This window comes from Gopherus flavomarginatus, chromosome 13 (genome assembly GCF_025201925.1).
Source record: "Gopherus flavomarginatus isolate rGopFla2 chromosome 13, rGopFla2.mat.asm, whole genome shotgun sequence".
Lineage (NCBI taxonomy): Eukaryota > Metazoa > Chordata > Testudines > Testudinidae > Gopherus > Gopherus flavomarginatus.
Genome location: NC_066629.1, coordinates 23651347 through 23675249, shown reverse-complemented (window position 1 = coordinate 23675249; position 23903 = coordinate 23651347). Strand labels below are relative to the sequence as shown.

General features: G+C 45.9%; 1 protein-coding gene across 9 annotated transcripts in view; it reads left to right on the top strand.

Annotated features, from left to right (window-relative positions):
• The window catches only part of LOC127033808 (alpha-1,2-mannosyltransferase ALG9-like), a 52761-nt gene extending 36563 nt beyond the window's left edge, over window positions 1–16198 (top strand). For all 9 annotated transcript variants that reach the window (XM_050922019.1, XM_050922021.1, XM_050922018.1 and 6 more), the window contains 2 exons: window positions 2831–2961; window positions 15960–16198. In XM_050922019.1, the coding sequence (XP_050777976.1) occupies window positions 2831–2961; window positions 15960–16083 (255 nt within the window). In that variant the 3' untranslated portion in view covers window positions 16084–16198. The remainder of the gene's footprint in view (window positions 1–2830; window positions 2962–15959) is intronic.
• Window positions 16199–23903: the final 7705 nt, after the last annotated feature.

The following is a 23903-nucleotide window of genomic DNA, read 5'->3' as shown; positions in this document are numbered from 1 at the left end:
AAATATCAAATAACTCCCAAAATCGAGCCCAGAAAATGCACAAATATTAAAGTTGAGAAATCAGAAGTTAGGAAATTCCCAGAGTTGAGGTTGCTCCCACTGTGCTAGCTAAGCTACATAGCACATCCTGCATATTGCATGGTAAACAATGAACAGTAACATCGTTATTTTTGTGATTAGTGAATTATATTGACTGTGCAATATAGCTGAGTTAGTGTTGTGCGAGCATTTGAACTCTAGAATTCCGTTTCTTATACATTGCAGAAGGGGGCAAGTTGGGTTGCGATGCCAGCCCATGACGCGCTTCCTTCTGCAGGAGGAGCATCCCGTTTGCACAGATAGATTTGAGGCTCTCGCCCTGTTTGTAGGCAAGCAGGGAAGAGTGGCTGCTCAGTTGCATTTCACCTTGTTTGAGGACCATATTACCCTGAGGAAACACAGCGACCATCCCCACGGACTGTCACAGCTGGGAGATGGAGTGTGCGATGACGGCGAAATGGCTTTGGAAGAGCTGCCTCAGTGAAAGATCCTCCTGATCTGCCAAAGGTGGGGGTCAGACTCTGGCTTGCTCAGGCAATTACCTGCTGGTGAACCTCAGCCTCCCCTAACTGCTAGCCATGGTAGGATCTGAGCACTTCACAGCCACGAATAGATTGCATCCTCGTGTGCGGTAGGGAGGTGCTGTCCCCATTTTACAGAGGGGAAACGGAGGCATAGAGAGAGGCAGTGACTTGTGTAGGGTTACATGGTGAGTCTAGAACTGAGCAGGCAAATGAACCGGGGTCCCCAGAGTCTCTGAGCCTTAGGGCTGGTCCACACTACGGGGGGGAAATCGATCTTAGATATGCAACTTCAGCTACGTGAATAACGTAGCTGAAGTCGAATATCTAAGATCGGATTACTCACCCGTCCACACCGCGCGGGATCGATGTTCGCGGCTCCCCCTGTCGCTTCCGGAACTCCGTTGGGGTTGATGGAGTTCCGGAATCGATATAAGCGCGCTCGGGGATTGATATATCGCGTCTAGATTAGACGCGATATATCGATCCCCGAGCAATCGATTTTAACCTGCCGATACGGTGGGTAGTCTGGATGTGGCCTTAGTCACTAGATGCTCTGTCTCTCTTGACGATTCCATGACCACTTCAGCTTCCCTGGGCCTTCCTGCAAACAGTGGAGCTGCCAAGAGCCTCATTCTGCCTCCTTCCGAACCAGCCTGGTCTGCTCCATCACGGCCCGTGGACCCCACAGTAATTTCTTAGGTAACTCACCTTTCCCAGTTCCTCAACACCTGCTTAGCCACCCAGAATGGAGTATTTCCAGTTCCCTCGCTCACTATTCAGGCTGAGCTTGCCAGAGGGGAGAGACCTAAAGGGCTGGTCTTTGCAGTCGCAGTGCAGAGTTCAGTCCCTGCCTATTTTAACATTTACACAGCTCCACTGGCTTTGGAGCTGGCTCCAGTCAATGATGAGGTGTGGTGTTTAACAGCCCCCAGAGCAGTTAAGGAAGAGGCCTTGTTCAGATACTTTGTGATGGAATCCCTCTCCCGTCAGCCCAAGAACAGACTGTGTTTAGTTTGGCTACAGTTGTTGCTGCCTTTAGTTTCTCACTCTCTCCCATTGCCTTTCCCTTCGCTTTCCCTTGTGTCATTATGACTCCACTACTAATCTGAAAAGGCGATGTATGTTGAGGTGGAGTTTTAGACCCTGAATAATCACATTGCTTGACCTAGGGCAAGCACTGTGTGTGCCCGGAGACAGCGAGGCTTTCCTAACACCTTGGCTTTTTGTTGAAGTCCTTGTTCCCTTCTGGCTCGTTCTTTGTGTGCGTTCACCGGTTGAGAGTAGGTTTGAGGGCGAGAATCTTGTTTCTTGAGAGCAGGCACACATGATGTTTTCTGGATGAAGATGAGTTGTTATACATGTGGCACTGTGGTGAGTGTTGTGCTCACATGCAAACTGATCCAAAGCCCATTGAAGCCATTGGAAGGATTTTCATTGGGTGTTGAATCAAGACTTTGTTTGCTTCACTTAGATAATAAGTTCTTCACACGTTGATTGTTTCTCTGGTCTCCTGAAAAACTTCTCTCCCCGTGCGCTCATGTGAGCTGTGTTTCTGATTGCTCCGTGCACTTGTTTGAGCTGTATTGCTGAATGCTTGCTTCACTCTGCGTTATGGTACTAAGTGAGCTGAGGGAGGTCATCCTCCTTGAAATTGCTCACACAAGGTATGTATTCTTTGCTCTAGAGAAGCGGCCCCTGGCCGCAGCAGTAGTAGTAATATCTTACATTTCTCCAGAACAGGGGTAGGCAACCTATGGCACACGTGCCGAAGGCGGCATGGGAGCTGATTTTCAATGGCACTCACACTGCCCGGGTCCTGGCCACCAGTCTGGGGGGCTCTGCATTTTAATTTATTTTTAAATGAAACTTCTTAAACATTTAAAAAAACTTACTTACTTTATATACAACAATAGTTAAGTTATATATTAAAGACTTATAAAAAGACACCTTCTAAAAACGTTAAAATGTATTACTGGCACGCGAAACCTTTAATTAGAGTGAATAAATGAAAACTCAGCACACCACTTCTGAAAGGTTGCCGACCCCTGCTATAGAACCTTTCATTTCAATAGATCCAAAACACTTCACCAAGTTTTCTAACTGTGTTTGAAAGAGCATTTGCCCCACCACTGAAATGCAGCCAGCTCTGGGGTGAAACATGGTAGTGGTTCAGCAGTGCATGAGAATGTGTACACACACTGGTTTAGGATAGGAAGTGAAGAATGCACCTCACTAGATAAAAAACAAGACTTCCTTTCTCCCTGCAGATTGACATTTCCAAATGCCATTACCTGGTGGATTTAGATAGAGCGATTGAAACATCAAGGGAGCCGAGATACTCCGCCAACAAAGAAGAATGGGTCAGCATTGCCTACAAACCATTCCTGGATACTTCCAGGTAAGTGTTTTCACAAGTTTGGGAAGGAAGAACAGGGGCAGAAAGGTGCATGAGCTAATTCTGTTTGAATTTCTGCATATGAAAGAAGCGATCCATGTACTGGTAGGAGAAATGCAATGGTAGAAGTTACCTTTCCCAAGAAGATCATTTCAAGTTATCTTTCCATGCATGGGGACAGGCATTTACATGGGGATGTCTGTGTGGTATTAATACAGCTTTGGTGCTCGTGGCCAATATTGCTTTATAGGGTGAAATACCTCAATGGTTTAAAATTATTTTAAAAATGAAAGCTCAGCGTCCACCTTTGGCTGAAATGTATTTTTCTTTTTTATTTGAACAAGAATTGTTAGAAAGCTGTTGGGAGGAGAAGAAATGAAAGTGAAATCAGCATCCTCCAGGCTACTCTGGGGTGGGAAGTGTTTGGTTATATTAGGTTGAAAGTCAACGTGCTATCCCTGTGGGGCAGTAGCTCCCTGTTCTAAATGATTCTTGAATGCTTATTTATAAAGGTATTGTAAGGCAGCTGTCATGCGATGGGAAGAGGGATTTGCTGGAAAGATTCATTCAAAAGCAGCAACACAGAATCCAGTGCCGCCTTATTTTCACATGCTGGCCCATGGTTCTTTACTAAGGACAGGTTTGGTGCACAAGACAAATGATCAGCTAACGTTTTCCAAACTAACGCAGTCGGGTGATGGGAAGCTGCAATAAAGCACTTTTCCCAATGGATCTAGTTTTTTTAAATTAAATTAACAAGGTAACAAAAAAAAAATCTTCCACTCGGCCTTAGGTTAGGCATAGTCCCTCTTCCCTGAGGTACAGTCCCTTCCTCTGGGACCATTGCAGGAGACCCTCTCTTCCTGCAGCTTCACTCTGCAGTGCCACTTCTAGTGCCGACCTCATTGGACTTCCCTGCACCCTGTATAGCCCAGGTGCAGCCCCACCACCTTAGCTGGTTTGGCTGGGAGCACCTGCTTTGGCATAGGGGATCTGGGCCTATGTTAATCCTGAGAGCCAGCCACCATGTGACACCAGGGGACAAGTAGCAAACAGACATATGGCATGGCAGCCCAGAAGCTAGGTATCACATCAGTCAGCTGTTCAGGGTTTTAAACTAATGGGATGACAGAGTTCACCTTGCCCTAGTAGGCTCGCTTGGACAGTTTCAACATCAGACACTGTTGATTGGCAAATGATGGCTTTCGTCCAGCTTGCAGTGAGAGGCCGTGCTATGCTGTTTCCATTGGGAGAGGTGGCATAGTAGAGGAACGGCAGCATCACAGCAGACAGAGACTTCTTGTGAAATAGCCAGAAGAAGGGGGGGACTCATGAAAGCTGTGGAGCACGGTAACCGCGGTGTCACGGTCTCTTTAGCAATCAATCAGGTAAAACTGCAGAATAATAAAGAATAGACAGACCCCTTTTGAGGCAGGTAAAACAATAGTGTCTCTTTTCTCTTTGGCACTTGGACACCTGCTTCAGCCTGGATCCTGCGCTCTCTGGTTGAGAAGTTACTGAGCATTTAGAACAAAGGCCAGATTGTCTATGGCTTCCTTCACCCCATAACAAAGGACCCCACTGCTCTTTATTGAGCTCTTTTCACCTGGGAGGGGACTGCAGTGGTGCCAGGGATTCGTGCAGCACATACTGACAGGGTATCAGAAATAATCAGCCAGTGGGAGTCTTGGCCCCATATGTGTCTCTGGACAGCCTCCCTTCTCTTGCTTGCACTTCTGCTGCATTGAAATTCTCCGTGCTGTTCCCTATCAGTGTCTCACAGCTTGAGCAGAAAGAAGGTGCGGTGCCTTTGTGTGTGCAGAAGGCCAGGTTGCCATAGCAGCAGGTCTGATTTGCATGCCTGCTGTGCACCTTGATGGCTCACATGGTTCAGGATGCGCTGTGCCAGGCAGTCCTCCCACCAATTAAGTGGACTTTAGAGTGTCGGAGTCTGTGTGGCTGGAGTGTGTGGTGCATATAAAGGATGGAATGGGCAGCAGAGGGGGTCTCGTTCAGCAGGATGTGGGCGGAGTTGCCAGCAGTTCCAGCACCCCTCCCCACAGCGAGCCTGGTGTTCATTATTGATTGCATTCTTTTCCCAGGAGTTTTGAAGTACTTCACACACTGTTCTGAGCACCATAGAGGCTCCTGATCCAGACCCTACAGCAAAACCCCAAAGTCTTAATCTGATGGAACCAGGCTAAACTGTGCCCTGAACCAGGGCCTGCCTGACCAGGGAAATGTTAGACTGAAGTATGGATTCTGCAAAGCTGACTCAAGTGATTGTAGCACAGAGAGATGAATAAGGCTTATTAGCTCTAAATCTGCTCCATTCCCGTTATTTACTTGTATCACTTGAGCACCTAGAAGCTCCAGCCAAAATCAGGGCCCTGCTGTGCTGTCCAGGCACTAGTGCACTGGCAGGAAAAGGCTTTGAAAATGCCTTTTCTAAAGCTCTTGGTTTTGTCCTGCCGGCTTGTAAAGTTTTTACATCTTAACCTCCTAGTCATAAGCCTGTCAGAGAGGAAGAATGGTCCAGGTGCTAGGCATTGCGAGAGCTGGTTTCAAATCCCTACTCTGTCAGAGACTTCTTGTGTTACTTGGGGGAAGTCACTTAACCCTGTGCCTCAGTTTCCCATTAGTACAATGGAGAGAATAGCACTGCCCTGTGTCACGGGGTGTGGTGAGGATAAATATGGTACCAATTGTGATATGCTTAAACACTGCAGTGAGGGGGACCAGACATGTGCCTTAGATAGAAGTACTGTTTGACTCACACTATAGGCATTCATTATAATATCACTGGAGTGGCTAGGAAGCACCATGCTTTTGCTCTTGGCTCTCCAGTTGGACACTAGTTCATTTCAGGACTGGAGCTGGGTTCTTACCAGCTGGCTGGTGAGCTAATTGCTAATATAGGCTGCAGATCTATTTGTTGAGGGTTGAACGTCTCCAAGAGATGGAGTCCATTCCACCTTGCAAATCCAGGTGTGGCCCCTACATTCCACTGCCTAGAGTGGAGACTGGAACATCCACTTTACACTTATCCATTTGCAAAGAGGGCACTCCTGGTGGGTCCTATTCCCTGCGACTCCGTGGCTACGTTGCCTGCTGTTTAAGTAGGTCTTTCCTTTGCTCGCCCCCACTGAGCTTGGACATAATTTGCCTAGTCTTGCTGAACACCAAGCCTCCTGGGGAGCGGATCTGGCCAGTAAAGTGAGTGTCTCATCTCGCTCATTCTCTGTGCCAGCTGTGAATGTCGCTGTAGGCACCAGAGCAATGCAACAAAGGACTATTCAAGGGATGCAGTGCATGTTTTCTAACCAGTCCTGTGAATTAGTGCTGATGGGAGTGATGCGAGAGATCACACAGGTCTGCTATCTTGGGTGCCAGCATCCTCTCTGGTGGTGAGAGCTGTGGCAATTGCTCCTGAAGGCACAGAATTTTTTTGTTTATTTGTTTAAAGTGACAAATCCAACCCGTGCTGTCCCTGCTGCAGTTGAGAGGGTAATTATCAGGACTGGGAACGTTGCCACACAGGAGGAACAGTGACGTGCGGGTTATAGGAGCTGCAGCAGATTAGGCGAATGTCCCTGCAGAAAGCTTAAATAGAATCTATTGCAACCTCCCTCCTGGCACTCTGCCCTGAAGGCACTTGGAACTGTTGGAAGGCACAGGCTCCCCAGAGTAGGAACAGTGCAGGCAGCTGGCTGATGAATCTGTTTTGGTGACATGAGCTATGTGTGTGTGCCATGCTTAGCGTCATCTTGTCTAGCAGGTCACTAAAGGGCGGTGTTCTCCTGTTGGGCTGGGTTTAAAAACATCGGGCTATAAAATGATCACCTCAGGCAGGACTATTGATAGTTATGGGCTGTTTCCAGAGAGGAGCTGCCTACATTTCACCTGCAAACTCTACATGTGTAACATCTTGCACAACTGAGTGCAGCACAGGGAAGTCTGTGCAGAAAAGCTCATGTGTGCATATATGCACAGATGCCTGTGCATGGGATCAGGGAAGGTGTTTCAGGAGCCTCCTTTATAAACCCAAATGGCTCATTTCTGAGCATTTTCCCTGTCCTCAGCCCGGTGCAATGACGCGTATATCAAATCCGGCACCTGCTTCCACACAAACAATGCTGAAGCAGCCCTTGCTAAACATGAAGTAAGTGTAAAAGGCATGATTAAAATGCAGCTTTAAAAAAAAAGGCATCACCTCGAGCTGAGTTGTGAGGGAAGCAGCAGTCAGCTCAGATTACAGGTTTGCAGCACAGGGCCATGGAGCGAGGCACATTAAAAACCCTTCCAACTCCAGCTCTTATTCTTTGGAAATAAATGACCCCAGCAGCTCAATTCATGCCTGCTAAACTGCAGGCTTCTGGGACTCCCTGCGATTCTCACATTGACGTCAGCAAGTGCAAATGTAAATCTCAGCTCCCTCTGATAAATGGTGTTGCTAATTGAATTAGAGAGCACTCCGAGCCACCAACTAATTATGCTACTCAGGCAGCTGCTTTGTCCAGGTCCATTTAATTCTGTATTGGCTGAGTGCTGCCTTTCTGGCATAGAAAAGAGGAAATATATTAAAGCTCCCAATTGAGGAGCATATATTTTCTGGCTCTTTAGGCTGAGCCATTTGCTAGCCCCAGGCACTCCTGCTCTTGCCCTTATGTTTTCCATTGTAAAATAGTCTGAATGCAAGATGAGTGATCCAGTCACCTTGTGCTAAAATATTATATTAAAATATATTAAAATATTAGATCCCTTGTTTGATAGGTAAGAGACTCCCCTATACCATTTAATGCTGCTTTTCTCAATATCAAGTATGAGGCTTTTTAAAAAAAAGTTATTTCCTTTTTTGAGTTCAAGGTCAATGTGGAATTTTGTACACCTCAAAGAAATGCCAATGTTAATAAGTTTGCAGTAATGCACAGACAGCTTCGGTCATGGCTATGCATCTGCTCTTGGACTCCCTGTGTACAGAGAGAACCAGAATATCCCAACCCCTGTATCTGTGGCAGAGTTCCATCTTTGCTTCCTTTCTCCCTCTCTGCCTCTTGTCCCTTCTTCCTACTGGGGCTAACTTCAGAAACTCCATCTTTGGCAGGCATTTGACCTTCACTTGAGCTGAGAAATTCAGGCTGCCAGATGTGTTAGCAAAAGAGCCTTTTCTTTCCTAAAGTGTTTAATCTCCTCTCTCAAAACAAGACAAATCTCTGAAGGACGGATGGGAGCGCACACGTAGCCATTCACACTTTGGGCCCACATCCAATGGCCATTGAAGTCAGTGGAAGCTTTTCGTTGACTTCTGCGAGCATCGGATTGGACCCTTTATCCTCTACTGTAGAGTAACAATTCATGAGTTTATCTAGCTAGTGGCCTGCTGAATAGGAGCTCTGTGCTGATCAAGGCCACACCCACAAACTCCAGGTGGACAAATAAAGAGAAGCAAATATATGGCCTTGGCTACACTCACACTTTACAGCGCTGCACGCTACACCCGTAAGGGATGTGGTTTACATGCAGCGCTGGGAGAGCTCTCTCCCAGCGCTGCCGCTCTGACTAAACTCACACTTCAAAGTGCTGCCGCGACAGCGCTCCCGCAGCGCGGCCGGGGCAGCGCTTTGAAATTCCAAATGTAGCCATACCCATATATGAAAATGGTATAGATTCAGTTGCATCCATTTCCCCTCACCCTTCATTTGTCACCTGTTGTCTTAGAAGCTCTGGGTTCAGCGACAGATGGTAAAGATGATTGAACCCTATCTAAATTAAGTTTCTAATGGAACTGCACCAGCAGTGAATTACAACTCCTGCTTTCTTTCTTGTAGACAAAGCCTCTGAGACGTTCCTTCATGCGTGTGGCTATTTAGCACAGAGCAGCCTTGTGCTTCAGTGTCCTATTGTACAAAGTGCCCTTCAGCTCGAAACTGGTTGTGGCTTAATGAGCATGAAAGCTCAGCTTGTAATTGAGGGCCAGATACATTGGTACCACCACCTGCTGTGCAAAAGTAAGTGGTCTGAAGAGACAGGCCTGGTTGGAGAAAGCCTCTTTAGAGCCCAACTGTGCTTTCTTGGTGTCAAAGCTGTTCTTTTTTCTAGAGTTCTTCATTTAGTTGTTGGCTGGATTACTGGAGTCAGTGTGAATTCTCTCCTTTCCACTTTCTTAATTCTGTTCATAAGATCCTGCAACGGCCCTGCAGATCCAGCAGTCTCCATTAGCAAACATGTATTAGAACCCCTACGTTTCTGGTGGGCACAAACACCACCTTGATCTAAAGATCCTAGAGGCCTGATGTCAAATTCACTCTGCAGAGAGAGTTGAATTCCACATTCAGTTATGGTCCATGCAGTTGGGGGCAGGGTGTGTGACATTCCCCTCTGGTGTTTTCCGAACTGGTGATCTGCTAGGTCACTCCAATCCTTGACTCTGGGACCCAGCTCTGCTGTGAGAACCCCCACTCTTGGGCTGTTTATGCACAGCCTCTGGCATGTAAGCGGCTCCTTGGATTGTGCAACCGAATGACACTAGCCAATATCCCCAGTCCCAGATACAACCCTAGGAGGCTCCATCTTGCAGTGTCCAGTTATGTCTGCTGGATGCTGCAAGCTTATATGAGTTTGTCAATTTAACAATGAAATGGATATGTACCAGGCATGTTCTCCCAAGGGGGATCTCTGACATGCTTCAAACCAAACGCCCTGCTTCAGGTAGAATAAACAAACAGATTTATTAACTCTAAAGATAGATTTTAAGTGATTATAAGTCAAAGCACAAGAAGTCAGATTTGGTGACATGAAATAAAATCAAAATGCATTTTAAGCTGATCTTAACACTTTCAGTGACCTTACAAACTTAGATGCGTCTCACCACAGGCTGACTGGTTGCCCTTTAGCCAGGCTCTCCCCTTTGATCAGCGCTCCAGTCACTTGGTGTGGCATCTGTAGATGTAAGTGAAAGAGAGAGAGCAACCATGGCAAACTCACTTCCTTTTATCACGTCCTTTTTCCCCTCTTGGCTTTGTCCCTTCTCCCCGCCCCTTCAGAGTCAGGTGAGCATTACCTCAAAGCAGTCCCATGCTGACCAAACGAAGGGAGGTGACTCACTTGAACAGATCCTTTTGTTGCTGCCTATGCCACCGTCCTTTTTTCCTGTGAGGCTGGGCTGGGTTTGTCTCATACCTGCCCTGATGACGTGTGAACTGTCTGTCTCCTCTTGGAGAGTTTTTGCCTGGGCTTATTTTAAGCCATGAGGATACATTTTCAGCCTCATAACTATATTCATTAAATTATAACCCATAATATTACTATAACATCACTATAACAACAATGCTTTCAGTGCATCATGAGCCTTCCGAACATGACAGACTTTGCGTTGGATACCACATAATCATTTTACAAGGACGAACATGGGGGTGCTGGGTGTTCCCCTGAGGTACAGAGTGTCATAGGGGGACATAGACCCCCCCCCCACACACACAATGAGAGCTTTGCATGGAGATCAAGAGTAGAATGTGGCCTTTATTCTAGAACTAAATTGACCATTTTTTATGTTTGGCACTTTTTTGTTGCATCCAGCATTACCCAGTGGAAAGAGCTGCTTGACATTCTGCCCTTGGTTTCTCTTCCTCTCCCAGCGTCTGTTCTTGTCTGTCTTCCTCTCTGTCATCTCCATCTCCTTCCCTGCAACAATTTCTAGTTATTGCTCACATTTGAAATGCTCTAGGCACTGAGATCCCAAGGAAATTGAATACGTGTGGAAGTTCACATCTCTCTAAGCTGGTGTTTCTGTCAGCAGACTCAGAAAGACAGCACTGCAGTGGTTTACACTCGGGTCCCATTTGGAAGGTTTTCGCCACCTTTTAGGCCAAGCAGTGTACTTTTGTTTTCAAATGAAAACCTTGGATTGTGTAGTTTCTGAATATTATGCCATGAGGGTCATTTAAACACATTTTGTGGGTTGTATTTGGTCCCTGGGCCATGAGTTTGACATCTCTGTAATTTAGACAGGTACATGGTGGCAGGGGTAGAAGGAAGAATAGTTCTTGTCAACAGCTGTAGGGGATAGGAATGAAGGACATGCTAGTGGTCTTTCTGCATGACTCTGAGACATACAGAATAGGGAAAACAGAGAAAAAACAGGTTAAAGAATGTTTAGGTAAATGCGATATATTAAAATTGGCAGGGCCTGATGAAGTGCACCCTAGGGTATTTAAGGAACTAGCTGAAGGAATCTTGGAACAATTAGCAGTTATCTTTGAGAACTCATGGAGGATGGGTAAGGTCACAGAGGACAGGTGAAGAGAAAATAAAGTCTCTGTCTTTAAAAAGGGGAACAAAGAGTACTCAGGGAATTATAGACTGGTCAGCCTAACTTTGGTACCTGGAAAGATACTGGAACAAATGATGGAAGACGTGTATATACACACAGAGAACATGAAACAATGGGTGTTACCATACACGCTACCAGAGTGATCAGTTAAGGTGAGCTATTACCAGCGGGAGGGAAAAAACTGTTCGTAGGGGTAATGAAAATGGCCCATTTCCAGCAATTGACAAGGAGATGTAAGGAACGGGGGGGGGGGGGGCGCAGGGGAATAAGCATGGGGAAATAGTTTTACTTTGTGTAACTATTTCCCCATGCTTATTCTCCCCATTCCCCCCCCCCCCCCCCGTTCCTTATATCTCCTTGTCAGTTGCTGGAAATGGGCCATTTTCATTACCCCTACGAACAGTTCTTTTTCTCTCCCGCTGGTAATAGCTCACCTTAACTGATCACTCTGGTAGCGTGTATGGTAACACCCACTGTTTCATGTTCTCTGTGTGTATATACATCTTCCTACTGTATTTTCCACTACATGCATCCGATGAAGTGGGCTATAGTCCACGAAAGCTTATGCTCAAATAAATTGTTTAGTCCCTAAGGTGTCACAAGTACTCCTGTTCTTCTTTGACAGGTTTACTGGCCTTGTAGATGCTGGGACGCAGTAAACAGGATAGCTCTTGCTTTTAGTGAGGCGTTTGACACAATTTCACATAACATGCTCATATGCAAACTAGAGAAATGTGGTCCAGATGAAATGACCGTAAGGTTGGTGCACAACTTGTTGAAAGACAGTCCTCAAAGCGTGGTTCGCTGCACACTGAGAGGGCATATCTACAGGGGTCAGTCCTGGCTCCGGTCCTATTAAATATTTTCACTAGTGTCTTGGATAATGGAGTACAGAGTACATTTATAATATGTGCAGATGGACACCAAGCTGGGTGGGGTTGGAAGCACTTTGGAGGACAGGATTAGAATTCAAAACAACCCTGACAAATTGGAGAATTGGTCTGAAATCAACAAGATGAAATTCAATAAAGACAAGTGCAAAATACTTCAGTTAGGAATGAAAAATCAGATGCACAACTACAAAATTGGAACTAACTGGCTAGGTGGTAGTACTGCTGAAAAGGATCTGGGGATTACAGTGGACCACGAATTGAATCTGAGTCCAAAATGTGGTGCAGTTGTGAAAAAGGCGAACATTCTAAAGCATATTAACAGGAGTGCCATAGATAAAACATGGGAGGTAATTATCCCCACTCTACTTGGCCCTGGTGAGGCCTCAGCTGGAGTGCTGGGTCCAGTTGTGAGTGTCACCGTTGAGGAAAGATGTGGACAAATTGGAGAGAATCCAGAGGAGAGCAATGGAAATGTTAAAAGGTTTAGAGAACCTGACCTATGAGGAAAGGTTAAACAAAGTGGGCGTGTTGAGAAAAGAAGGTGTGTGTGTGGCGGGGCGGGAGAGGGCTGTTAAGTCTTCAGCTATGTTAAAGGGCTGTTCTAAAAAGGGGATGGTGATGAATTGTTCTCCATGGCCATTGAAGGTAGGATGAGAAGTAATGGGCAAGGGAGATTTAGGTTAGATATTAGGAAAATCTTTCTAACTCTAAGTGCAGTTAAGCTCTGGAATAGGCTTCAAGGGGTGGTTGTGGAATCCTCCTCATTGGAGGTTTCTAAGAACAGATTGGACAAAATATTTGTGAGATTTGGTCTAGGTTTACTTGTCCTGTCCCAGCGCAGGAGGCTGGACTTGGCGACGTCTTGGGGTCCCTTCCCACCCTACATTTTTATAATTCTATGCTGGTGCTAGCTTGGGGATTTCAGCTACTGAGTGTTGCTGCTTCAAAAATCAGACTCTGTCACCAGCTGCTTGGCAAAATGGGCTCCCATTGTGTCGACGTGGCTCTGAGTCAGAGGAAGAGACTCTGTTGTCTAGCTGCTGTCAACATGACATGAGTATGGAGGGGACTGCATGAATTAAGGCTGTTCCTGTGCTGCAGACTGTGTGCAAAGGAGTGCAGTCAGGGGTGCCCCCTGCCTTTCTATCCCCTAGCCCAGCTTTATATGGGAAATTAAAGAAACAATCTCACTTTAACACATGCTGCTCTCCCCTACCCCGACCAAGCCCAGAGCTTGGGGGATTGTGCTGGTCTCTGCTATTTCCTAGCTCAGCGGGCCAATTTCCTCACTCTCATTTTTCATGCTCCTGTTTTTTAACGAGCATCCAAAACAGCTTGAAATTGCTTTTTTCTTGAGTGAAATGAAGTGAAACTAAAGCCGTTCAACAGTGCGCTCCAAGCTTCAGGATAGTGGGATCTCAGTGCTTGTGCCTGCCAAACCTTGTGTTACTGTTGGCTCGGGTCGCGGAAGGCGGCCAGCCGCGGTGGGGAGATGCTAGTGCAAAGCACAGCAATGACACGGTGTTCGCTGGTTAGCTCCAAGATGCGGAGAAGGAAATGCAAGAACTGCTTTGTGAGGAAGTTGCCTTTGCCTCCATCCATTCTTGTTTAAGGGGGGTGGCGGGAGAGAGGGAAGTGTCTTCAATTTCCAAGAACAGAGAAATGACAGCTGGAAAGAATGCTCCTTGTTCAAAACGTGAAAATTACCATCTTCCTCCTAGTTATTTGCTACTAAGCGATTGTGCTTGGAACACATTCCCATTCCAGCAGCTCAGGATCTCATGAGAAATGAGAATTTCCAATGGTTCTTTTAATTTTGGGAACATGCAGGGTGCTTTATAATTTGCAAAGGGCCCAAATGTTATTTCAGAAAGTGAATGGAACTTTTGGTTCTCACCCTTCTGAAATGAACTAAATGTCATTTTACATCCCCAAGGGCAGTCTTTGTGCTTGGCTAAAAGCAGACAAGAGGAATGGTGGGTGTTGAGGATGTGTGGCCCTTTCGTTAAGGCAAAACTGGGTTCAATCTGCAGCTCTGCCTCTGAGAGTTTGGGCAGATCACTTGGTGCCTCAGTTTCCCATCTGGAGATAATGACACTTCCCTTTCCCCTACCCTTCATCTATTTAGATTGTAAACTTTTCAGGCAGGGACTGTCTCTTACTCAGTGTTTGTACAGTACCAAGCAAAATGAGGCCTGATCTTGATTGGGGCCTGTTATTTATTTATTTAATACAAATAATAAATGATGCCTTTCCTTGTGGGAAACCTGTATTCCAAGTTGCAAGAGATCACGAGTTTGATGGTCTCCCTTAGATCCCAAGTAGTGTGACGCACTGAATTTTCCAAGTGCCTTTGGAGTCCACATGGAGCCTATGTTCACAATGGCAGTTCCTGTCATTGTTTTTCAGCTGCATCTCTGATTTAGAAATACGTTTCATGCTGCTTCTAAACAAAAGCAAACCCACCAGCCGCCTTTTCCTTAAATAGAGTGAATTGAATACTGCGCAGGCAGCGCTAGTAAGTTCCATTTGATTCCACAATCTCTGCTGTGTTATCAGCAAGCTACTCAAATTAGAGAGCATCTCAGGAGTGTCCAGAAACACACGCTGGATCTGTGTGCTGTCCCTGGCCTCTCAGCATGTTATAAATCACAGATTTGACCGTTACTGCTGCTTATCCAGCCTTTTGCTACTTGGCAGGCATTTGCATTGATGGCATTAGTTATACATCTATCAAGGCTGATGGTTTCCCAGCAATGTAATCTGAAAGAGATAAGTCTTAAAATTAGCTTTGGTATTTAGAATGAAACACCCTTGCTCCAGCACCAATTTCTAGAAATTGCTAAAGATTGCATGGCTTTTCAGTGGAATTTTCGGCTCTGATGATGAAGGAAATTATCTTATTTTTGCACTCCTTATTTAAACAAGGATTTAAGTTAAGTTATCTGCTCAGCAGAAGAATACATGCACTTAAAATGTACCAACTTAGCAGTGCTACAACAATTAGCAGCCAAACAAAAGGATACTAATTTGATACAGCCATCAAGCCTGTCTCACACAAGTGCTCTATTGGTCCAGTTGTAGCAAAGTGCTGCTGCTAAGCTAGTTCCCAACCTAAAAGGATTGGGGTAAACATCCCTCTGAAGATTGACAGCCTGCAGCAAGTCACCTGGCAGGACACAAGATGGTTCAGCCCATCTCTGATTTGGGGTGCTGCAGCAGAAGAGCGATATGCTGAAACCCTAGAGCCAAAATGGGGTTCTTTCCATCTCTGCTGTAGGGATTCTTTTGGGGGAGAGGGTGGGGAAGAGCATGCTTCCTAAAATGAGTAGACATTAGGAAAACGGAAAAGCCAAGTGCAGAGCAACTAACTTATTGCCTCTTAGCATCTCCCTTGCTGCTCTTCCAGGGCGGGGAGTTTTGGAATAACTGCCCTGTGCAACCTCATCATGGTTGACTGTCTGCCTTTTGTCTCATAACATCTAGGAGTAACCATCTTTTCATAATCACTGCCAGTACAGTGGGGAAAGAGTTCTGAACTAGTAGGGCTGATTACTCTAAAGCCGGTAATCCTGATACAAAACAGCTTTGGTTTGACTGATGAAGAAAAGGCAGAATGGAGCCTGTTGTGTCTGTGTCATTTCTGCTCCCCCACCTTACTGACACGAGGCCCTAGTCCCAGGCCCTGTACTAGGCATCAGCTGTTCTTTTGTGGCACTTCAAAACAAGTCTTCTAAATGATCACTTTAAAACCAGTCTGTTTTCCCTTTTGGTTTCAGGTCTTCAAAGCTGCTGCGTGCTTTCTATGTCCCTTTCCTGTCTGAGCGGCATACGTCATATGCAAACTACACCATCCTTAAACCCCGGAAGTCAAAGCAAGCCAGGAAAAAAACAGGAGGTTAGCAACACACCTGCGGACCAAAAAGGATCAACCAGTGTTGTCAGCCAGCTGCTTAAACCTTCCTAGAAAAAAAAAATGCTTGTTAAGATTCACTAATAAAGGTTTCCCACCCAGTGATTTCATTCTGCAAGCCTCCAGCTGTAAAGAGTATATCATCTGCGCTCAGTTCTGTTTGCCTGTGCAGCTCATTTCCGGAACGTATTGGTAAGAAACAGTTTGAAAATTCAGCAGCTGCCTACGAATATATTATCCCCGTTGCTCCCTGCATTATTATTTATTAGACTAGAGAAGAGCAAAACTAAATAACAAGAAATGACTATGTTAGACTGTGCGCCAGGATACTGCCTGGCACCAGGAAAATTCAGAGCCTCTCTCTCCGTAGTCCTCATCTGCTAAATAGCTGCTTGCCTACTCCTAGGAAACATTATTTGCAGATAACAGCATTTGAAAGAAACCCAAAAAACCAGCAGTACAGCAGAGACAATGACTCTCTGAAATGCTGAGAATATCAGCAAACAAGACAGTCCATACCATAGAGAAAAATCCCTGGGATCACCCTGTCCAGGAGATACTTTCCAAGGAGAAACATGCACTTTCAAACAAACTGTGATTTTTGTTAGTTATCTGTTTTAATGGCATGTTATTTCATTTGCCTTGAGTTCTGTAAAGACAGGGGCTTCATTTAATCGTGTGTGTGTGTGTGTGTGTGTGTGTGTTTAAAAAAAACATTTAATGTCCTTTGAATTCTTGTCTCCAATGCGTAGAAAGCCTGGAAACCGCCTATAGGTAAAAAGGGGGTAATTATTGTGATTCAGTTTCCCAAATCTACAAGTTCTCTTTTGTCAGAGACCCTCCAGAATGATGATACAGTATTGAACTATACCGGAGTTTTTACAGTCATATACTGTATTATGAACCAGATTAAAAACGATGTTTACATCAGGCTCGTAGAAACCTGTGCAGGGGCCTGAGAGAGGGAATGTGGGTGAACTTTCTCTCAGTGCAAAGGACAGACAGCACAAGCTCTGTGCCCAACCTAAGCCCTATTCCAAGGGCTTAAATGGAACTTAGTGGGGCGTAAGCTTGGCCCCCTGCACATAGATGGCCATTTTGCATTGGCCTGCTAAACCCAGGGTTGTGAGTTCGATCCTTGAGGGGGCCATTTAGAAATCTGGGGCAAAAATCTTTCTGGGGATTGGTCCTGCTTTGAGCGGGGGATTGGACTAGATGACTTCCTGAGGTCCCTTCCAACCCTGATATTCTGTGCTTCTATGATTTCATCCTGTGTGAATAGCACACACACCAGAGAGAGCAGATGAGATGTGGCTGTATGAGAGAGTGGCGCAGAGAATGGTCTGTGAATAGGTTTGCCCATGTGTGGGGATGCCATGCTGAAGTTGGGGGGCTGCAGTTGTTGAACAGTAAGTGTATGTAATGGAAAGCATATGCCAGTGGCTGTGTAGGGCAGGTGGATCGTTCAGCCCGTTTGCAGGTTAATAGCTGAGCAAGCTGCTGTAGCAAGGTCAAAAGGGCAGAGAGTGCAGCAGTGTGGCTCTGATTTAACATTACACTATTGGGTCAGAGCCGGAGAAGCCAGGAAAGGAAATAGTGCAACCCTGAGAGAACCGTGCATGGCTTTAATCTGGAAAATTACATTTGAAATGTAGTAGAGGACATTGCACTTCCCTTTGTCCGCCGAGTCCCGTGCACTCACTAGGGATGAGTATTGATGAAATGCTTAGGTCACCACTGGGCTACATTTCCTCCTGCACAGTTGCAGGGTTGGCTGGTTGCTTCTCCAGCTATTTTATTTAACTCTTTGTTTGAAAAAAGGTAACTCTGCAGCAGGGACCAGAGGAGAAGGAGAGGTAACAATATGTATGTGGTGCTCGGCATGTTCTGAGAAACAGGCCCTTTCAAGGTGCGTCAGATTGGTCACCCAAAATCAGTAGTCACTTGTGAAACTCTTGGCCCGATGGGGGTGATTCTTGGGCTCCAGGACTGTGGGAACTAGTAAGTGGCCTCCTTCTGATATGTAATGACATCAAGGAGTCTTTCTGTAAATCTGTCTAGTTATTGCTGTGGATGTGTAGGTTTCCATGTCGTTAGCGAGTGGGAAAGCAGGTTGGCCAATCAGTTCAGAGCCTTAATGCTGTCATTAAGGTCTGAATGCCGCAATGACTCCCTTGTTGACTCTGTAAATGCTGTAAGTGTTGTTTCTCTGCTTTGCTGTAATTTCATGCCTGAGGAGCTTGTTACTTTAGGTAAAAGTCACCCTGCAAGCTGGTGGTACAGAACCTCCCTCCACCCACGTTTGGCTTAGCATTCAGCACACTAGGGCCTGGTCATTTCCGGGGGTGGGGTGGGGTGGGGGGAAATCAATCTAAGATATGCAACTTCAGATACGAGAATAGCGTAGCTGAAGTCGACATATCTTAGATCGACTTAGAATCACTTACTTTGCATCCTCGTGGTGCGGGATCAACAGCGGCCGCTCCCCTGTTGACTCTGCTTCCGCCTCTCACCATGATGGAGTTCCGGAGTCAACGGCAGAGTGATTGGGGATCGATCCGGCGGGTAGTGCAGACGTACCGTTAGACAAACCGGTTCTCTAGATCTTGTTTCTTTAGTCAGGTTGACAATGTACCCCTTGTGATCAACAGCAAGGCATATGGAGTGTCTGTCACTTGGCTGGGGAAAAGATGGCATGTGGGACTCCAGACTGAAGTTGAAATGCAGGTGGAGGTTGCTGTGAAATGACATCGAGTATTTTGATTTTATTTTGCATTTTGTTATTTTTTAAATTAACTTCACTACATTGAAGGCAAATGTTAGACTGTACAAAGCATGATAGGTAAAAAGCCCCTGCATGCCTTTTTGTTGCCTGGGTGATTGATACATTTGAGGATGAAATTCTCCTCTGTGCAGAGCAGCAGCGCAATACCTGTGCACAATTTAAATCCTGTTTTGAAGGCTTACATGGGACATACATGGCATCGGGATTTGGGCTTGCCCTCTGTAGAGGGGTACTTTTTGCCCTGTGCAAATAGTCTCTCTCCCTACAGAGTCTTCCGAATAACAACACTGGAAGTTCCCTGTTAAAAATCCCAGTCTTTACAGTAAACTCATGTCTTAAACATTTTAGGTAAATCTGCCTGATAGACAAAACTGCAATGTTGCAGGTCAACACCGAATGTCTGCTTAATGCTCCTATTTGTTTCTTTTTAATGGTTTCCCCACCCAAAATGTTAACATTCCTTTAGTAAGGCTCTGTTGTGTCATGTCAGTGAATCTAAACCAAAACTGCCCTCCTATCTGCTTCCCCCCAGTGTTTCCATCTATAAATGGAAACAAGGAACACAGTTAGACAAAGTCTATTGCGTACCTCTCTTTGGTGCTGTCTCACTGTCCCAGCCTTTACTGTCATGTTTACTGTGAAAAGATAGTCCAGGAAACATCTGTTTTCAATGATTGTGGCTGCTCCACCCTTTCTTCCACTGTTTTAATTCCTTTTTATGGACCCTGACAGCTTGACATTCAATAGGAGTGATCAGCATCTCCGAGAAAAGGGCAGCAACCACCCTGTTGCTGTATGAAGAACTGTACTTAGGTCATGTTAACAGATGTTTATTTCCCATCTACTGGAAGGGGAAGCCAGGCACACTCACAGGTGGTGGTATCATACTTGCTTTACAGTAGCACCGAGAGGCTGTAGTCAAGATAGAGGCCCCATTGTATTGGTTGGTCCCATGTCCTGAAGTGTTTACAACCTGAACAGACAAAAGAAACATTATCCCCATTTCATAGGGAAAGCACAGTGAGATCAAGGACTGGCCCATGGTCATATAGGGAGTCAGTGGGAAAGATGGGAATCAAATCCACATCTCCTAGTCCAGTGGCTTAACCCCCAAACCATCCTTTCTTGGACTGGGGAGAGCACAGCAGCCCTATAGCTGCTTTCTGCACCTACAGCCCAGAAAGCAGAGTCTAGGAAACCTCTGGTCTCCCTCACTTCCTTTCCTGCTGGAGCAGTGTTCTTACATCCACCTAGCACAGCAGTCTCCTGAAGCTCCTTTGCAGCTGTACTGCAGTGCAGAGGCATTTGGAATGCCCACACGAGGCCATCTGCTCTTAGTGGTGCTTTCATCATGGGGAATACAGAGCAACAGGTGAACTTTCTGATAGGAAAAGGTTAGGGCTCCCTTCTTCTGTTAATAATTCATAGGTCAGAGCTGTTGGGCTTTGCACGGTGCTGACATTTAAGCAAATAACAATCAATAATGAGAAGATTACTTCTAAATAAATGCATTCAGTGGAACGAGCTGCCCGAGGAAGCCGCGCTGCACAATTTGTGTCTTCTTGTGTAATGGGGTGTTGGGATGGGAGGGAAAGAGCAGTACTGACCACTAGGATTTCGTAACACCCTTCTGCTTTCTCAAGATACATTATCTTGCTTTTGAAATGTGGATTTCCAGAGATTTTAAAAAATGATGGCTTTCCCTTTGTAAAAGGTTTCATTGTTTGCTTGGTACTTACACAATTTTTTTTTCCTTTGACCCTAATAAAATGAAACTTGGTGATCTAGTTGTGGCCTGGACAGTTTTCATATGGTTAATTTATGACCCATTTTAAAAATAGTAAGGTCTTGTGATTTGCAAGCCTTAGGAATGAAGGTTTAAACCTGCAAATTGCTAAACTGCTTCCATCTGATTCCCAAGTCTTTATCAAGTCATTGTAAGTTCAGCAACTCACAGGCAAGAACCAGGACTCGAGGGGTGGCACAAGGCCAGACCCATTGCCTCACAGGTTAATGCTCTCTCCTGCCATGCAGACAATCTGAGTTTGACTCCCTGGTCCGTTTCCAGTCTCAGGATGAGGAAGGGATACGTCATAGATTTTATGGATGGAGAAAGAACTCATTGGAATCTGGCTTGCGAGACTGAGGTTCTCAGCTGCATTCTGACTGGCCGGTGTGGAGACACAAGATGTCACAGTAATGTGTCAACTACCAATAGTGCATGGCTTCACCCCCATAAAATCCCGTTGTGTCTTCATTGTCTATTTGGGGTGGTAGTGAGTGGGCGAAAGACAGGGCACCTGGTGAGGCTGAGAGATGATGAGGTCATCATGGCTGGTGGTGGGGGACATGCAGGGGTGAAGGAGAAGCAATACTTTACTGTTGCTCCTTTATTTGAAAGGTCAAGCTGCTCATTCACAGCAATGGTTTGTGACTCTATTCACCATTTGTAAATGTGCTGGAAGAGCTGGGTATTGGAGGGAGAAGAAGTGGGTGCAAAAGGAATCTCTGGGTGCCCTGCAGTTAAAAGACTCACTCATCCATTGGTGTTTTTAGCTTTGTGTTTCCCAACACGCCCAAGGCATGTGCCAACAGCTCTCTAGCTGTAGCTTAATTCTGTATTAGATCATCCAGTTTTCCTTTGTTTGCCAGGATATGGAGCATTGACTAGGGGAATGCTGGGGAAGAGAGATATACAGGTTCCAGAATACACTGATGGAAATAATTGGTTCTGCAAAGCAAGTTTTTCTCCTTGTGCCCTAAGGCGAGAGTTCAGGTGCATTTCAGTTCAGGTCCTTTGTTTCACGTGTGCTACCAGTACTCAAATTTAACATATTCCCAAAGCCAGATCGATGGACATGTTGATCAGACTGAAAATGAATGAGGCTTTTGCAATTCCCTTCAATAAACTGTAGGACTATCTCTGTGATCCAAGGTTAGTGTGAATCAGTAATGTTTGCATTTCATTAATGTGATATGTTTCCCTTAATAAGTATTTGCTGCTTTTCAAAGAAGAGGGATCGTGCAGACCTGCAGTGGGATGACTATAATTTCTCTTTACTAATGAGGATTTCTGTCTGTCAAGAGTTCTTCTTTTCATTTATTGAGAAGAATTTGTGAATTAATTCGAAGCTCATAAAAGTCAGAGGCTGGATTAGTGGAGTGTTGCGGGTCGGGGATGAGGTGCAGGGGAACTCAGGAATGGAGTAACAGTGCTGAAGTTCAGAACTGAATGTGTTGTCAGAGCTGTGGAAAGCCTCAGGACTGCAGCAGTAGGGAGTGCTGCAGGTCAGAATTCAGGAGTAATTGGCAAAGCTGTATGAGTGCAGGACTGAATGTTCCAGGACAGGACTGAGGTGCATTGGCAGCTGTTTTGATTTGTACAGAACTCATTTAAAAGCTGATTTCATTGTTCGGTAGGAATTTTGAATACACAATGCGTGAAATGCCTTCACTGAGGGCATTTTATGACCAACATTATAGAAAAGTCCAGTAAAAATGTAGAAAAATGAGTTTATTTCCAATATGGACTGTGCCGAGGTACAAATATACATGCCACTTCTTAGCGCAGCCGATGGTCCTCCTCTGCTCTCTACATGGGATAAGGACTCCTGGGCCAGCAGTTCTAAATGGACACACTCTTGATACCATTCCAATGGGGAGAGGAGATCAGTTCCTTTGTGATTGCTGCTCACCTTAGAGAATGTGCTAGGACTGGGAGTCTGAGATAGATGCTCCAAAAACAGACAGTCCAAGTACTGGATTCCACGTCATGCCAAGCAAAATGCAGGAGATAGGTCGCTTGTTTAGTTAGTTACTGTAGAAGGGATCAGCACCTCTGTGAAAAGCAGCTGTGGTAGTGAGTCTCGAGCTCCTGTTTGTGGAGGAGACAGCTGTGAATTTCATTCCCCTTCAGCATCTGAGCATCATCCCAGCCCCACTGAGATTCAGTGCATGTCCCTGTGAGTAACGTCACGTCACTATTTGCTTGCATGGAGAGGCACTAATGGGGCGCCAGCTGTCACCTTCACAAATTCCAGCTGTGTCTGTGGAGCAGCAGAAAAGGTCAGCCTGGATGGGAGAGAGGAAACAGCACAACAAGGACCCGGGCTGATGTGTCCCCTCTGCTTCCCCCTCCCCGAGTCCTCTCCAGCCACCGATCGCTTGTGAGAGCAACTATGACTCAGACCTGCAGTTGTCGACCTGCTGGATCAACAGGGTGTTTCAGGGCAGGGCTGAGATGCATTGGCCGCTGTGGTAGAGCAACAGCATGGTTGGAGACTGAGAAGTGCGGACTGCTGGGTTCTAATCCCAGATCTGAGGGGCAGCATGGTCTCATGGCTAGCGATGGGGCTGGGACTCCTGGATTCTGTTCCAGCTCTGTCAATGCTGATTTGTTACTTAGGTTCATGAAGCACGTTGGAGAGGTTAAGTCTAAAAAGGGTTTAAAAAGCCGACTCCTAATGTCCCCTGGAAGAACGTGACAAATTCCTTGTTTCTTCAGAGTGTAAATCAGAGGCTAATTTTGATTTTTTTTTTCTGTTTTTAATAGTCCCGTTGTTCTTGGCATAGGCACAATGCTCATCTTGCCTGGGGTGAGCAGTGGGGAGCCTGTGGCCCCCTGTCTTGCATTGTATATGTATGAGGAGCCCCTGTGGGGTGTCTTCAGCATGAGTCATGCTGCGGAGAACTGGGCAGTGACGAGAGCCAGTTCCATCTGGGTAATGAAGGGGGGTCCCACACCAACGTTGTGCTGTCTTAGAACACCCTATCCAGAGGCTGCCCCATGTAGGGTGACCAGAAAGCAAGTGTGAAAAATCGGGACAGGCAGTGAGGGGTAATAGGATCCTATATTAGAAAAAGACCCCAAAATCAGGACTGTTCCTATAAAATCGGGACATCTGGTCACCGTAGCCCCATGCAGTGTGCCCCAGCCAGGAGCACCTTTCCCACGCAGCACCTGAATCTGAAAGAACCAGCAGAGCCATTGAGTGCCACAGGAAATGGATTCCACTGCGAAGTGCT